The 17,010-nt window shown below is 35.5% G+C and overlaps 1 protein-coding gene across 3 annotated transcripts in view; it reads left to right on the plus strand.

Annotated features, from left to right (window-relative positions):
* LOC144978704 (uncharacterized) overlaps positions 1 to 17,010 on the plus strand; it is a 32,936-nt gene that overhangs the window by 1,437 nt on the left and 14,489 nt on the right. For 2 of the 3 annotated variants that reach the window (XM_078925125.1, XM_078925133.1), the window contains exons 2-3: positions 1,760 to 1,818; positions 10,545 to 10,582. In XM_078925125.1, the coding sequence (XP_078781251.1) occupies positions 1,776 to 1,818; positions 10,545 to 10,582 (81 nt within the window). In that variant the 5' untranslated portion in view covers positions 1,760 to 1,775. Of the gene's footprint in view, positions 1 to 1,759; positions 1,819 to 9,006; positions 9,150 to 10,544; positions 10,583 to 17,010 lie in introns of those variants that run through there. The other variant, XM_078925141.1, reaches the window with a different exon arrangement.

Genomic DNA, 17,010 nt, shown 5'->3' on the forward strand with positions numbered 1-17,010 from the left:
GACGACTATTTTGTTTGCCAGAGAATAAGTAAAATAATACTTAAGGAATTAGAACAGTAGTAATAATCAGGCCTGTAAATCTACAGACTGTTGTCAGATTTCCGACAGTTCGATTTTGCTCGATATATTCTGTTACTCTGTTACGTGTTGACATTAAAAAATAAACTAAAATTAGTAAAGTCAAAAACCAGAACCAACAAAAATGAAAATAAAAGATTTTTATTTCGTGCCTCGACAAAATCAGGTTTTTATTCTGTTTCGAATGCTGACTTAAAAAAACAAAACAACTTAAAATTTGTTGCCTAACAGACAAAACAACTATAGTCAGCTAGGTATATATAAGCATTCCACCTACACAAACAGGAGCAAAGATAAAGCAGCTTCTCTTGTCATGCACTAATTACACATACTTCAAAAAGGTAGGAATCATTGTCTTCCTTTCATTTTACAACTAACTCAGACCTGGGACGAGAAATGTGTGTACTCTCTTAAATAATTCAAGATTTTTTTTTTGGTACCATATATATGGACCTGCTTATTGTATTATAGGAGAATTATATTTGGGAAAAATGACCGCTAAATCAACATCCCTACCACCACTACCACAACCACCACCATATCATCATCCCTACCACCATTACTAACAACTACAACCACCATCACATCATCATCCCTACCACAACTGCTACCACAACCATCAACATATCATCATTCCTACCACCAAAACTACTACAACTCACCACCATCTTCATCTGTACCACTCCTACTACCGTTTAGGAAAGATATTAGACATACAAAACCTTCCAAATATATATATATATATCAGGGCTGGCGGAGTCGGTTATTTTTAAACCGACTCCAACTCCGACTCCAGCCTTGAAACCGACTCCGACTCCGACCCCTCAAGCATAGTATTAATAGGTAATAATATGCAACCAACACTCGCAGCTACTTTTAGCTTTTCCCCAGTATATGTATTATAACAATACAAGCCGCTTCATATTTGAAGTCAGGTACGGGGTGATTGGCATTGATGCCAACTTAAATGTACAGCACGAGAGCATGAAGGTTGGGTAGGAAAGGGGGTTTTGGAAGCATAGTTCACCTTTAGCTAATACTACCAATGTAATTTTTTTCAAATTCTATAGGCCTGGATACTATCTATATCTAGTATCTAAAATATTACACATTGAATGATATAAAAATGCAATGTCTGAAAGTGGTTAGGAGTCGGAGTCGGGACTTCTAAAACCGACTCCGACTCCACCCTCAAACAACCGACTCCTTCCGACTCCGACTCACCAGCCCTGATATAATATATATATAATATATATATATATATATATATATATATACATATAGATAACTTCCATTAACGAAGCAAGCTTGAATGCTGTGAACCTAGCCTGGTCTTATTCGGCATGCTACATTCATGGTGTGTTTAATGATTTACTATTTACCAGTGCAATAAGCTCAGACTGGAAATTCTCCCACTGGATAACTTGATAAACTTACTACTGGTTGAAATGGGACTTTATCATGGAACGTTGGAAAGTAGATTGTTCGCCACTGATAGACAAAATTTCCTGCAACCCTTCATTCAATCTTCTTAATGACATTTGGCACAGACATAGATTATTTAAATGAGCTTTTTATTTTCTTTTTTTATGCAATCTCCATTTTAAAAAGTTGTGGTTTATATTTAAACATATTAGACTAGGATTCTTTTTATTTTGAATGATTTACTTCTCATTTCCAGGTAGAAATATTCAACAATGTCGTCCCCAAAGCGAACAGAGCAAGGATCTGTGTCATCCCGTAAGTTTGTTTAACATTTGTTATTGAGATGGAATAATAATAGACAGGCTTGTCAATTCCCAAGATTCCATATTTTTCAAATGTTCCCACTCATTTAGAATTTGTTATCATAGATTTCCTTCAAGAACACTGTCTACTTTTAGCAATCATGATTTTGGGACTTCAATATTATCTGGCTGGGTCATATCTCATATATACATTGATTCTGGAAATCAAAACTATTTATATAGAAGAATGAAGAGTAAGTTTATTCATTAATGTATATTATACAGAGACCCCATTTTTCCGCTATATAGTGGAATTCTGCTATCCTTGTAAAAGCGTGCAAAATCCTCCTCTTCTTCATACTCCATCCCTTAAGCTTGACCTGCTATTAGAGGTAAGAAATTTGCTTTGTCTCAAATGATGAATATTTTAGAATACCTAACTAAAATAACCAGTATTTAAGTATTAGCAATGCTGTGAACCTAAATCTAAGAACATCCATGTAGACCAATTTATTTGAAATTCTACACATCGCGCACAATTTCCCAATTTGCCCCTTTTATTTTTATGCTATTTTTCTTCCTTTTTCGATTTTCTGGAAAGAGATCTCTGATTATAATTTTGCCAGTATGGTCTTGTTGCCCAACATCAGAATTAGTTTGTTATGATTTTCAGGGTAATACGTATTTTTTTTCAAAATCCTACTCATTTGACTCTCCATTGTACACATTTACACGGGTAGGGTTAGCAGCACTGTGACTGAGCCAAACTTATTTTGACATATACGGGACAGGTTTGCCTATATCAGTGACGATAATCTTCTGAGGAATCTCAGGATTTTCTCCGAACTTTTCTGCTGATTTTGTCATGTCAAACATTTTTCTCTGTTAAAAAAAATCACCATCATGCCTTGTATCGTATTTTGATACCTGTGCTCAGTTGTATGAATTTTGGTGACACTCTCATTTTTATGACGTCAGTCTAGACAAACAAGCATCAGATGTCAAAATTGAGACAAGGCAATTGACGGTCGAAAAGAAAGGGGGTGGGGGAGGGCAGGACTGCCAAGTGTCCCGCATCATGTGGGACTCCCGCTGTTGGGCACCACCACCTCATGTTCTGCATTTCAATCCAGTTGTTGATAGTTATTAGTATTAGGAGAATATTACTGTGATATCATCCTCCATGGTCAATCCACCTTTTGTGTGTCTGATTAGTTCCTTAAAAGTGTGAGTAGTAGTAGTAGTAGTAGTTTGTGTCAAATAATATTGTATTTTAGGAGGTCAATGACTGATGTATTATTATATGGTGCCTCCAATGGCAGTTTTATTGTGCACTGCTGTCAGCTACTGTCCTTGTTTAATTATGGCAGTGTATATTTATGTGTGCGTGTGTGTGTATGTGCCTTTTATTCTGCCCCCAAATGTCCTTCATTTTGAACTTGGCAGCCATGGGAGGGGGTCAATTTTTAAGTAAGTCGAGTGGTAGTACAATTATAGGTTTATAAAGATTATTATAACGTCCCCTAATTAGAAAAAAGCCCCCCTCTCTCTCTCTCTCTCTCTCTCTCTCTCTCTCTCTCTCTCTCTCTCTCTCTCTCTCTCTCTCTCTCTCTCTCTCTCTCTCTCTCTCTCTTTCTTTTTCTATCTTTACCTTATCCATATATATCTCTCTCATCCTTTCTTCTATCAATCTTCATGTTTACTTTATAAATGTCATCTGGTTATACAGAGATGATATTAATCAGTTACAATTATAAGGGGTTCTCAACTTAGTTTATACTCTTCTTACCTTTGTTTTTACGTTTTACAATTTTTATTTATTAAAGATACTTGAGTCTTATTTGTAAGATCCTACACCACTGGGTAGAGATAAAACAAGTAAAAACAAATACTTTCATGCCTTTTGACCAAAAGTTGATTTTAAAATCGTTTTAAGGAAAGGACAATTCATTAAAAATCTACATAAAGTAAGTTATACTCTACTATTAGAATAGATGTACACAAGAAGTAGTAATATAATATATGAAATTAAGATTTTTTATGTTATCGTTTTGTTTGAGTTTTGACTGATGGACAGATACATTTTCCTCCTTTTTGACAATTTGCCATTATCAACACTGCTATATACACTGTTGGGAAGGGTTTACTGCAACTATACACTCTAAATCTAGATGATCTTAGTAATAATAATAATAGTCCAAGCATACTGCCATTTTGGGTCATGATGGGTGTGCATGTTAGTGTTTCCCTTTTGACAAGTGGGCTGTGGATATGCTTAACATTAACAAGAGCATCATAGGTGAATCATATTGCAGTCTGTTTCAATGTTGACTGTAATGCATGGATTAAATCATTCCTTTTGATGAGTCATGGTTGAGAACAAAATGTCATCATCACTTCCAGTCCTGTCAGGTGTACCTCAAGGAACAGTTTTAGGCCCACTTCTTTATTTTGATTTACGTCAATAATATGCTGATTAAAGTATCAAAAAGATTAAAAGTTCAACTTTTTGCGGACGATAGCCTTCTTTATAGGGAAATTCAAATCAATAGATTGCAATATACTTCAATAAGATCTGGACAGGCTACAATCATTGGAGAAGGAATGGAAAATGGAAGAAATGTCAGCTAATTCATATCACGAACAAAACAAAAATAATAAGTTCAGATTATTGTATACACGAAGAAAAATTCGAGACCACAAAAAAAAGCTGAATATCTTGGATTAACTCTGGGCAGCACCACATCGATAAAGTTTATAAAAGTGCCAATACAAAACTTGTATTCTTATGAAGAAATGTACAAAGTTGTCCAAGGAACATCAGGGAAACCTGCTATAAAGTCTTTGTATGGTCAATTTTAGACTCTACCTCATGTCCCATTTCCGAATTTGGGGCATAAATGAAGACCCGCGTGGCTGTCAGTTCGCAACTGGCTGTCTCCAAGGCTCGAAGTGTTCTGTGCTACCTGTTTAGATTCTGTTGTTTTACTATTCTTTCGATTACTTATATTGTGGTATTGAAAATAGTTCATTTTGGATATATTTGTGCATAAAACAGTGGAAAGTGGTTTGGTGATATTAAGATGTTTAGTTAGATTTAGATATTTATAACGATTAAAATAAAATTGTATACAGATTTTAACAAAATTATTTAGTGATATTAACTATTGACTTTGAATTGGGTTTTTTCCTATCCTTTGCTTGGAGGGACTAGATACAAATAAACCCCAAAAAAACAATTCCATCTCCTGAGGGAGAATATATCAGGGACTAATTACTAGGAAACAAAAGTTTTCTCTGTGAAGAATATTGAGAATAATATATATAATCAGAACAATATGGATGATAACTCAAAGGTGAGTGTTTATCTTGAATCAGGCTTGTCTACTCCTGTGGTGAGGGGGGTGAGGGGGTGTGTGACCAAACATAAACCCAAGATAGTAGTTCCATCTCCTGAGGAGGAAGATATAAGGGTCAATCATAATTCTACTCCTGCAGGATAAGATAAGATAAGAAAGAAATAACTGCTCAACAATGCATAAAAGACAATCGCTATCACAAACGAAATTCGTCATCAAATTCTAATCAAAATAGGGAAAAAAACAGGGGCCCGTATTCGAACGCCACCACATTAAAATCTTTTTTGATTGTTTCTGTCATAGCGACAGCTCTATCAAAGTTTCCTTTCTGTATAGATAAGGCTTTGTTCTTATAGATTTCTAATCGTTTGTCGAAAACTTCCCTGTATTCATTGCTATGAGGGTCCCTATGATTTCTGCCAATCCTCTGATGGATATGAACTTTTTCTCCATATAATGATCACAAAGTTCTTGAATTTTCTTCAGTAAGTCTGGCTGTCATTGTCCTTGGAATATAAGACAAATCCAAAAAATGTGACAAGTTTTGTCTGTATTTATAGTGAGACCTAATTTATCAAACAATGTACAAACTTTCTGACAGGCTTTATAATAATAATAATAATATTCTCGACTCACAGATGAGCGAGAACAGGTTTCATGACCTATGTGAATATTCGAGGGGCATTAATATACCATAGCCCATCACTAATGAAGTAATTTCAAAATTTTCCCCTCCAAACATAAATTAAAATATTGTCTTGCTTTTTCTTGAAGAGCTATACTAAAATAGGCCTCCTTAATATCAACGCTGCAGAAAAATCACTGTTTTTGCATTAAAAATACTGCATCTTGGAGACTGCTCATTTTGAAATGTGTATATCTTATATATTTATTAAATTATTAAAAATTATTCTTAAGGGTCCCATTACTCTCTTTCCTGGCAAAGATATTGGAATAAAATTGACTTGGTTGGTTTCTGTTGTATAATGCCTTAGTGTCCATTGTAATGGTAATACTCACACAGTGTTTTGCCAAAGTAGCAGGCTGAATAATTTCTTTTTTAACAGTTCTATGATTTCTTTTTCAATTAACCTTTGTTCTTCAATTGAAAATCGTATACACCTAGGGGTATCTGTTTGTGACATGATGAAATCAACCTTGGGATAAATGCCTCTTCTGGTTAATTACCCATTGATCCTTCATAATTTCCTGCCGCAAAGATAAATATTCTCTTGTTTTCCCCCCCAGTACAGTTATTTGATGTATTTTTAAAACTGAAACTTACACTATCAATGTCTTTTTCCCTGGCTTGTTCTTCTTGATAATCCATGGCTTTTACTGTCGGTTCAGGTTTCCCAGAAATCTCCTGATGCCGTCCAGTGCTGGGTTATTGCGTTCGAAGAATATGCTAGTTACAGCGGTGCATGTACTTAGCAGCTGATAAAGCCAAAAGGGAGAGAGGGCTTGAGACAGAATGGTCTCTCGAAAGATCAGCTTTTGATATCATTACTAAACACTATGGAGTTTTCCAAGTGAATCTTTTTGCTATCCAGTACAAAAATATACATCTTGGAAAAAAGATGCTGAAGCATGGAGAATAAATATCTGTTCATTTTCTTGGTCTGATTTATTTGCCTATATCTTTTCCCCTTTCAATCTAATCCTTAGAATTTTACAAAAGATAGAAGTCGAAGAAGTAGACTGTCGTGATTATTCCTGTTTGGAAGTCTCAACCCTGGTTCCCGGAGCTCATAAGCTTGTTGACAGAGTTTCCCATTCTATTATTGAAGGAACACAACCTGCTTCATCACCCAATATTAAAACACAAAACTCATTCTATCTTACTGAACAGCAGAATGATAGCTTGCCACTTATCTCGGAAATACTCTGAAGTGTGAACATTCCAGAAGAAATTATCCACATCATTGTCAAATCTTGGCGACCAAACACCAGGAAACAATACACGGTATACATTTAAAAAATGGACTGCATTTTGTGATAGATTCAATAAAGATCCCCTTCCTCCGACTGCAGGATTACTACTAAAATTTTTACATGACTTACACACCAAAGGATACAGATTTAGCAGTTTACGTTTAGCCAGTTTGGCAATTGCTAGTTAAGATGTTCTAAGATCAGAAGGATCTACAGGAAGTCACCTTATAGTCTAGATATTTGATAGGCATATTTCACCATGCACCTAGTCTACCAAGGACATTTAGTACATGGGACCCAAGATTTTTTGAGGAAATTGTCCCCTTGCAAATTGCTCAATCTGAGAGACCTTAGTTATAAAACCAATATGCTCATATTACTTACAACTGGACAAAGGGGTCTAACAATTCTATCATATCAGGTAGATGACATGGAAATAAAATTGGGCAAAGTTAGCTTCAGCATCAAAGCTCTATTCAAAATATCAACACTATATCATCACCTGACTTCAGGTACATTGAAAGGATATCCACCAGACAGGAGAATTTGGCCAGTAACCTACTTGAAGGAATATATTCAGAAGATGAAAAGGGATTAGAGTACCCAAACAATTATTCATTCAAATAAATCCGCCACATGAAGCAATAACGAGAGACTCATTTGAAGGTGGACAAAAAAGACAATGCAATCAGCAGGCATCAATATTGATAAATTTAAGCCCCACTCAACATAAGCAGCATCTAGGAGTCATGCGGCTTTTAAGGTTGTACCACTGGACATTATTCTAAAAATGGCGGACTGGAGGACAGAGACAGCGTTCACAAAATTCTACCGAAAGCCAGTGGAAAAAATAAAATGATTTAGCTCGTGCTATTTTGGCAAAACACTGCGAGTATTAGCATTACAATGGACACTAGGGCGTTATACAACAGACAAACACTTTAAAGCTTCGTTTGTGCCCGAATTCGAAATTGGGAAACAAGGTAGAGTTTAAAAAATTAAACTCCCCCCCCCCCCCCCCAATCATAAATATAATTTCCCAACACGTATCATTTGTTCTGTTTGTTCGGACACATGTTAAAGCCTGACAGCCACGCGGTTCTTCATTTGTTCCCTATCCATAATTGGACTCGCAAAAGTTCTAATTAAACTTCACAGGTAAGTTCGTTTAGTTTTTGAAGTATTGCATGTGTTTGGGACCCCAAGAGTAAAAAACGGATGGAACAGCTCAAGATCCCAAATTTTCTGTTCTTCAACTGTCTTCCATTGATAATTGATAAAGTCAACCAATCTTTCTGGTTCAACAGTGTTGACTTTATTAGGATTCCACTGTATATGAATTAACAAACGATAAAGAATGCATCAAACCTTCATTGTTTGACCACCTCTTTTAAGTCTATCCTCTTTAATCAGTCTATTTCAAGGTTATTTGTGCGGCTATGTGGTCTAGTGGTAGGACACTCACTTTCGGATCGAAAGGTCCTGGGTTCGAGCCTCACTAGGCGCATAGTTGAGTCCTTGGAGAAGGCTCTTTACTCACATTCTCTCACAGGGATGTAAATCTTTCAGAATTATTAGGATTTCCTATTTTTCAGACATTTTCTAGCTTCCCCAAACAATTTAAATATTTCTTAATACCTCACTCCCAACAACTCTTGTGATAAGAGATACTGCTGTACATATAGAGAATTTGTAGTGAATATCCATTTTCAATGTACTGAAACACTTAATTTACACTACTGTTGTGTCAGTTATGATTATACGTGTATTTAACCATTCAACTTATTTCCACGACAGCTTCCGAATTTTAATTCGGAAGTACTAAGGATTGATAGCGTTCGAATTTCCGAATTTTCCTAATTTTAATTCGGAACTAGATTCACATCTGTTGTGTAAACAAGGAGGGTTATTTTTAGTTTTCCGGAAGCAAAACATGGGCTGCAGAATCGAAAGTAGAAGATGGTGGATATATATCGAGTATTCATGACTGAGTTCTGAGTTGTTGTTACACTTTCTTCCTAAGGCTCAATTGGAATGTATTTCTGTTTCTGTAAGTAATTCCTGTGTGTTGCAATTCATTTCAGTCATAATGAGTCTGAAGATACATTTCCCTTAGCCTTGGTCTTTATGAGAAATTTCGATGGGGTCTCATTTCTGGTTGAGACTGCCACGAACGTTTGACTGTGGTGGGGGAAAAAATCAAATTTGTTTGTTCTCATTGAAAGCTACACCAATAAAGTAAAGGGCTTTTAACTTTTAACACGATTCTAAACCTAATGTAGTATTTTAATTGTAATCTACTTCTTATTGCCTTTGTTATTAGCAGAAGGGTTTGGGGCCTGAGAAAATGATAAATATCGGGAGGTGACCATCTTTCCAATCTCAAAATTGGCCTTAGTAATGATATGGCTGTTGAAATTTGAGTACGAGTTTTTATTATTGTCAGATTCATTTAGTCATTGGGGGTAATATTTTGACCTGAATATAATTTTGATATAAAAGTTTAGGTGTTGGATTACGTGCAGTGAAAATAAGTTAAGAATTCCAAAATTCTGATTTTTTTTCAGTACGTATCCCAAACTAATTTAACCCTGTTTAATCCATAAAGATAAGGATAATACTAAATGGGCACTGATTTAAGCATGAACAACACCAAATAATGGTATTTCCTCCTGACAAAAAGGAGACATAAATCATTAAAATCCATCCATAAACAAAATAATTTAGATTTTATTCTGAGACTTATGACTCAAAAGTCCTAAAAATGTTGTCACATTTATCACCTCATTCCTGGTGTGTCACTTGGAGTTTAGACTATTGAAATGAGCTCGCAGAATTTCAGAATTTTTTTCAACTTTGCATTTACATCCCTGCTCTCACCGTACTCAGGTGTAAAATGAATACCTGGCCGTTAACAGCGTTGTCTTTGTCCGAAAAATTTGTAATATCGCCTGACAGGCGTCATGTCTCGTCCTACATGTTATGTGCTGCTGTTGGCCAGGGACCCCCTGTAAAGCACTTTGAGCACGTTTAGTGGATATTGCCCTATATAAAAGCTCAAGTTTTTTTGTTTTTTTATCCGTCTAAAGTTGTTTTACAACTCCATGCTTTGGGTGACAACTGAAATATTTACCTGCCCAGCAAATTGGAAAACCTGGCTAATCAGGGCGAATTAGGTGGTAAGAAACATATTCCAATTAGAGAGGTCCCACTGTAGTTTGAAATTGAATTCATCTTTCTAGGCTTAAATTCAAGGTAGTTTTCCTTTTGTAATTTAGCTTTGCCTCTTCTTTGGTATATTATTTAATATGTATACATATATATTTATAATATATAATATATATATATATATATATATATATATATATATATATATATATATATATATATATATATATATATATATATATATATATATATATATATATATTTATTTATTCAACAGCTGATCATGATGGGGACAATGCACAAGACAGTCTCAAGGTATTTGAGTTGTTGCTCATTTATATTATTCTTTTCTAACACATTCCTCTTAGATTCTGGAGTATTATTACTATTATTATTATTATTATTATTATTATTATTATTATTATTATTATTATTATTATTATTATTATTTCTACTACTATTATTATTTTTTAGGACATAGAGCAAACTATGGATGATGGAGAAGGCCATTCTTTGTTTGTAAAATAATGTTGAAATTGTCATGCACAGAGTCATGGGTGAAAGTTCGCCGGAAAAATCCGGCCGGATTTTTATTTTTGAAAAAGAGGTCTCGCCGTTTTTTTTTGGTCTGGCCGGAATTCGAAAATAAAAAAAACCGGCATTTATATAATTAACCGCACTTCTGTTTTTTCCTCTTATTGGTAGTTGCAGGATTTTTTTTTCTGAGCACCTGCCTTTGCAGGATTAATATCATTGAGTAACTTTCACCCATGCACAGAGTGTAATACAAATACTGGGTCTAAGTCGCTCGTGTTGACCTTGGTCACTTCTTTATTCTCTGTCAAAGTCATTCAAGAGGGTTTCGTTATTTTTGTTGATTGTAGGGATTACTTTGCTAAAAGTAGTCTTCTCAGTTGTGACCGCTAGCTCAGTGATGCCAAAACCTGGGTTTCACCAGAAAAAATCTTATGGCGGGTGGTTGGATGGGAGCATCACCCTTGAATCATATACCTATGATGTTCGCATGGGTGTACGATCCGATAGTGATGTCGTTTCTTCTTCTCTTTACTAGCCTATCCTGCTTCTTTGGTTTGTGATTGTATTTTTGACAGGGGATATTTTTTTCCTGTAAATCCTCTGCCTGTTTGTTCTTGGTTATTTATAATTTAGCTTATGATATCTTTAGGTTATGATTTTGATTGACATTTGTACTATTTTTGTTAGATTGCTTGTTTTTTTGTTTCAGCGGTCTCTCATATAACCTCAATTGTGTTGGAAGAGACCTAAAGCAACAAACAAACAAAAAAAAGAAAAAATCTTATGTGGAGTAAACATAGGGTTTAGAAATGCCAATCTCATGGAAATCCCTGGGCCTTGATTTGGATCCTGAAGTGGTGCGATTCGGGGCAAATTGTGGTACATGGCGATTTTGTGTATGCTTTTTGACAAAAATTAACCACAAGCTTTACTTCATAGTGACTTGGGGATGGTATTTGGTATTGTGTTTACATATGATATAATCAGTTGTCTATCTAGAACTATGGGATATGCAAGCACAATGCCAAATACTATCCAAATTCCCTTTGCTTATGTGCGAATATTCCTCTTTTGGTATTGAAATTCCTCTGAGTGGTGTCTGAAATTCCTGTGAACCAAATTTTTAGTTGGCGTCTCTGCTTTCATTATTGTTTTGGTTGCAAAGTTTATAGAAATAGCTTGTGTTTATGCCAAAGAGGATTACATAAATTTAATGTAAACTGGTCAACTGTAGAAATTCATCAATTTATCATACATTGTTTCCACAAATCTGTACACATGTTCAGCAATAACAACACCACAAACAACAAAGACATACTGGGCACATCAATCATCACATTCTAATGAAGAGGGTTAGGAAAAGGAGAAATGAAACTACTTTGGAACTATTTTGTGGCATAACTCTATCCAATGAAATGTAATTTTCCTCCAGTTTGTGAAGGTTGGAGCATGCCTTTTCCCAGTCTTCCCTTGTTGTATCATTTATTGACTCGTCGGTGAGAGTAAATTTGGTGTTCCATCTCTCATCTTTCCCTTTACTTGGGTCCAAATGAGCTTGATTGGATTGCGCTCACAGGGATACAGGGGAAGTCGCGCAGCCTGTCAAAACTCATTGATTAGACAGTCTTCTTTGAAAACTGTTTCTGGTTTGTTTCTTTTCACTAGGAGTATATTTGGGCCTTTGGTAAATAGTCAGAATATGTAGTGCTGTCTTATTGGAGCCATGAAATCATATTAGTTTTTATAGTTGCTGAAGTTGGAGCATTGATGTGATCATGGGCCACTGAATTGTAGCGTTGTCCAATGCAATATGGCTGGGTGCTTCAAGGATATGCAGCAAACGGTTCTTTAGCCAGTCTTCAAACACCTGCATGGATCCCAGAATGATAGTCTTTACCTTCCAGATGATGTAGATAAGAAAAAATGGTATGGCATTCTTTTAAATACCCAGTATCTTCACCACCTGCAATAATATCAATGAACCTCTGTCCAGAACTCATGGGTCTTTTTCTACCCGAATTATCAGACGTCCATTCCTTTGTCGGATGTATGTTTGCATTCACCCAGATCCATACATCTTTGGATGATATCCATATCAAAGTTGTCTTAGATCCTTTTCCAATCATGTCGCTCCACACTGGTGATCTCTCCGTCATATTTCGATAATCATCTACTCGGGGTTGATTGTGAAATTCCAATTCCACAGGCGTCCTCTTTAATGGCTTAACTTATCGAGATAAAAGTAGATTTCATTTCCTAGCTTTATGAGAGTGTCATATCGTATTGTATAGCATAAAAGCGTATATGTTTTATACACCAAATGCTCTGTGAAACATTTGTGCACAGATACAATTTTTCAAACAGCATTCATTGTTAATATGATAATACTGAGTATATTATAATCAGTATTTCAAATGATTTAAAACTAGAGATTTCATATTGGTAATTGCGACATGATGTAGATAATAAGCAATAAATCATAAATTCAAAATTTTAGGCAAACTACTTAAGTTGTAAGTTATAGCAGTTAAAGCGAATTGTTTTTATTCTGAAACAAGTATGTGAACTCATAATCACTAGCCGGAACTACACGTCAGCGTGGGATTCTTTGGAAAAACTATTATTTCATGTCATATTTTGTGATGCGTAACTTGTTTACATTTTTTACAGTGTTAAATCTCGAATTTTATGACCGGTTTTAAAGTATTTTTTTTATAGGTCTTAAAGAAGAAAACGTTTTTGATATGGCAATAACACAGTCCAAAATCTATATTCAGTATTGATTCAAAGGTTAACACAAATTTTTATAATTTTGATAGAGGACAGCTGAGAAAAATCAGAAAAACATGCGACGTTAATAAAAAATCTGACTACAGCACTCCTACTCATTGCTATTGCTACAACTACTACTACTACTACTACTCTTTCACTACTATTACTATTACATGTTGTATCTGGCTTGTCACTTGAAGAGAAAGAATAAGTATCTCTAAATATTATATTTACTCCCTGCCTCCACTCTCTTGTTTCATAATCACACACACCAAGCTCGTAATCACACTTGAAAAAAAATTATATTAGGTCGTAAATTTTGTTTCAAGGTTGTAAATTTGACTTTGAAGTTTTGCTGTCATCCTGTATGTATATAGAGACTATGTATATTTAAGGTTACTAGACCTGTAAATTCTCAGTCAATTAACTGAAATCAGTCAATTCGTCAAATTCAAATATTTAAAAAAAGGAAAGAAAGAAAGATTTCATGAATCGTAGTCGAATGACGTAAAGTAATTAGGAATGTTCCAAAGCGCTACGCATAGCTCATGGGCCGTTTATATTAATGATAGATAATATATTGCCAAGGCTAAGCGACACTTTTTAGAATTGCCATATCTGAACACATCCCAGTGTATTTTCACACAGCCTTCGTTCAATTATTTTATCACTTTCCAAACCTGTCGTGATCCCAATGGTAGTCAATTTTAACTGAGCCGTCGAGTGATAAATTTCACCGTTTCGTCTAAGCCAAAATTGACCACATTTACCTGGAGGGAAGTAGAAGTATGAAAAAAGTAAAATGCCAAAACCGGAAGTACCTTATGTAGACACCTTCAAATTGAAAGTTAGGGATTGCTACAGTACATCTCGATTGCCTCACATTGTAAAAAAACAGGTTGACCATTTTTAGTTTCTTCACTGATTTGGTACCTAATTATAAGGAATAATGGTAAATAGCCTAATTAATTCCCGTGCAGATTAGTTTTCTGCCATTGTTTTGCTCAAACGAGCTTGCTGTTTACTATTCAGTTAGATTCGTTGGATTTTTCCACTACGACGAATTACGAAGAGTTTCAGTCAATTATTATAGAGCTTATTTACAGGTCTAGATTAGAGCTTTAGCATCACTGCTGACTTGAAAACAAACTTTGCGTAGTTCTGTGTCTTGAACCCATGACCTCGAGCAATAAGTTGGAAGAGGGACCCAGGATAGATACTAGGTTTGAAACTACTTTTTTTGGAATGGTGGATGGTGTTGACTGCATAGCATCCCTCTCAAGGCCCGGAAGAGCTATCATATCAGTAAGGTCGTGGGTTTAAGTCCCCATTGCTGTGAAGATTAAAAAATGTTCTCTACTGTCTTCTGGCGCTTTTCTACTCACTTTGTTTTCTGTTATCATCACTTCCACCATTACATCATCATCATCACTACTACCACTACTGAGTACCACTCCACCACACCATTATTATCATTACTGGCTCCACTACATCATCATCATAACTACCAGTGCCACCACTACTCGGGGTCCAGCAAGGTCGTAAAGTCATAAATTTAATCTCTTGTCATGAAGGTCATAAATAGTCGTATATTTGCATCCATGGTCGTAAAAAAGTCGTCAATTGAACATTCAATGAATTGAAGTTTTTAAATGTTTGTTGAAGAATTAATTCTGGCAGCACAAAATTAAGATTGCAAAACATGATGGGGCTTCGTCTAGGGGGCGTAATTTTGAAATTCCTAGGCACCAGTCAGACATTCAGTCTGACCATTTGCTATCCCATTGATGTTGGAAGACTCCTGATCAAGTCATCGTCCATCGCCCCCACCGCCCTTTCCACACACACAATAGCATCTGCTGCGATTCATCTCTGGAGATATTACTACTACTACTACTACTACCACAGTTACCTAATATTACCAATACCAGGCCTGTAAATCTTCCGTCTATTGTGGGATTTTCGACAGCACGATTTTGCTCTTAAGTGCTAACATTTTAAAAAAAAAAAAAATAATAGTAAAAATAAAATTCGTAACGTCAAAGAACAGAACCAATAAAAAAGAAAATAACAGACTTTTATTTCGTTCCTCGAAAAAAATAGATTTTATTCCATTTCAAAACTTGCCGTCTATCTGTTAGCTATAATGTTATCATGCCACCTACACGCTCCGCTTCACGTGGATGTATTCACTGCCTGGCTACTGTGCCACAGCCAGCGAGAGAGAGGTCGTGAAGTTCGTGCGAGTGGTCTTCACACACACACCTCATCAGTAAATAACGCACGCACAGAAGTGTGTCGAACCGGACCGGAAGGTTTCTCTCTATTTTGCTACCGACACACATGCATATCTCTGGTTCTTATTTCTCAGTCTCTATATTTCTTTGGTTCCGTCAGGATGTAAGATGGAAAAAAAATAATGCGAAATAATTATTTTTCTTCGAAATATATATTCTTCTTCGAAAGCTCTCACATGACCGCACCACCTCTTCTTCTTCTTCTTCTTCTTCTTCTTTTTCTTCTTCTTCTTCTTCTTCTTCTTCTTCTCTTCTTCTTCTTCTTCTTCTTCTTCTTCTTCTTCTTCTTCTTCTTCTTCTTCTTCTTCTTCTTCTTCTTCTTCTTCTTCTTCTTCTTCTTCTTCTATAAGAATGAATCCAAAATAAATGAAAGAATCAGCGTAAACATTTAACACAAACAGGAGTGAAGATACGCAGCTTCCTGTGTCATCAAGCACGAGATACACATCATTCAAAAGGGTAGGAATTGTTCTCTTCCTTTCATTTTACTAACTCAGACCTGGGCCCTCAATTAATTGGGATTTTTTTTTTGGTACCATAAAATAAGGACCTCGTTATAAATAAGTAGGGGAAAGTGACATGATTTGACTAGTCAATTGAAGTGTCATATCTGTGTTGTGTCCATATTTTTGTCCTGTTGTGTCTATTTTCGCGTGTTCAAAAAGTTCCGACAATTTTTTCACCAACCATTTACAGGCCTGCATTACTTCTTTCACTTCTGTTCCTATCACATGTTGCGTCTGGCATATCATTTGAGGAGACATTTTAGAAAGAAAAATTATTTCTAAATAAATATTATATTTAGTCTTCGTCTCTTACGCACACACACACACACACACACACACACACACAGAGGCACATAATAGCTCGTTGAAAATGATATTCAAGTTATTGGAAATGGGTTTTTATAGAAAGATGATCCTTAGATAAATGTAATAAGAGCATAAATCATTGATTTCAGAAGAAAATATTTTAATTTCCAGCAAGGTCGTAAATTTGACAGAAATTTTGCTTGACACCCTGCTATTGCAACCACATTATCATCATCACTACTACTCCCACTGCTGGAGCCACCACAACATCATCATCATCATTACTACCACCACTATATATATCTATCTATATATATTCTAATAG

This window comes from Berghia stephanieae, chromosome 1, assembly GCF_034508935.2.
Source record: "Berghia stephanieae isolate SIO BIC M18660-M18661 chromosome 1, UCSD_Bste_1.3, whole genome shotgun sequence".
Classification (NCBI taxonomy): domain Eukaryota; kingdom Metazoa; phylum Mollusca; class Gastropoda; order Nudibranchia; family Aeolidiidae; genus Berghia; species Berghia stephanieae.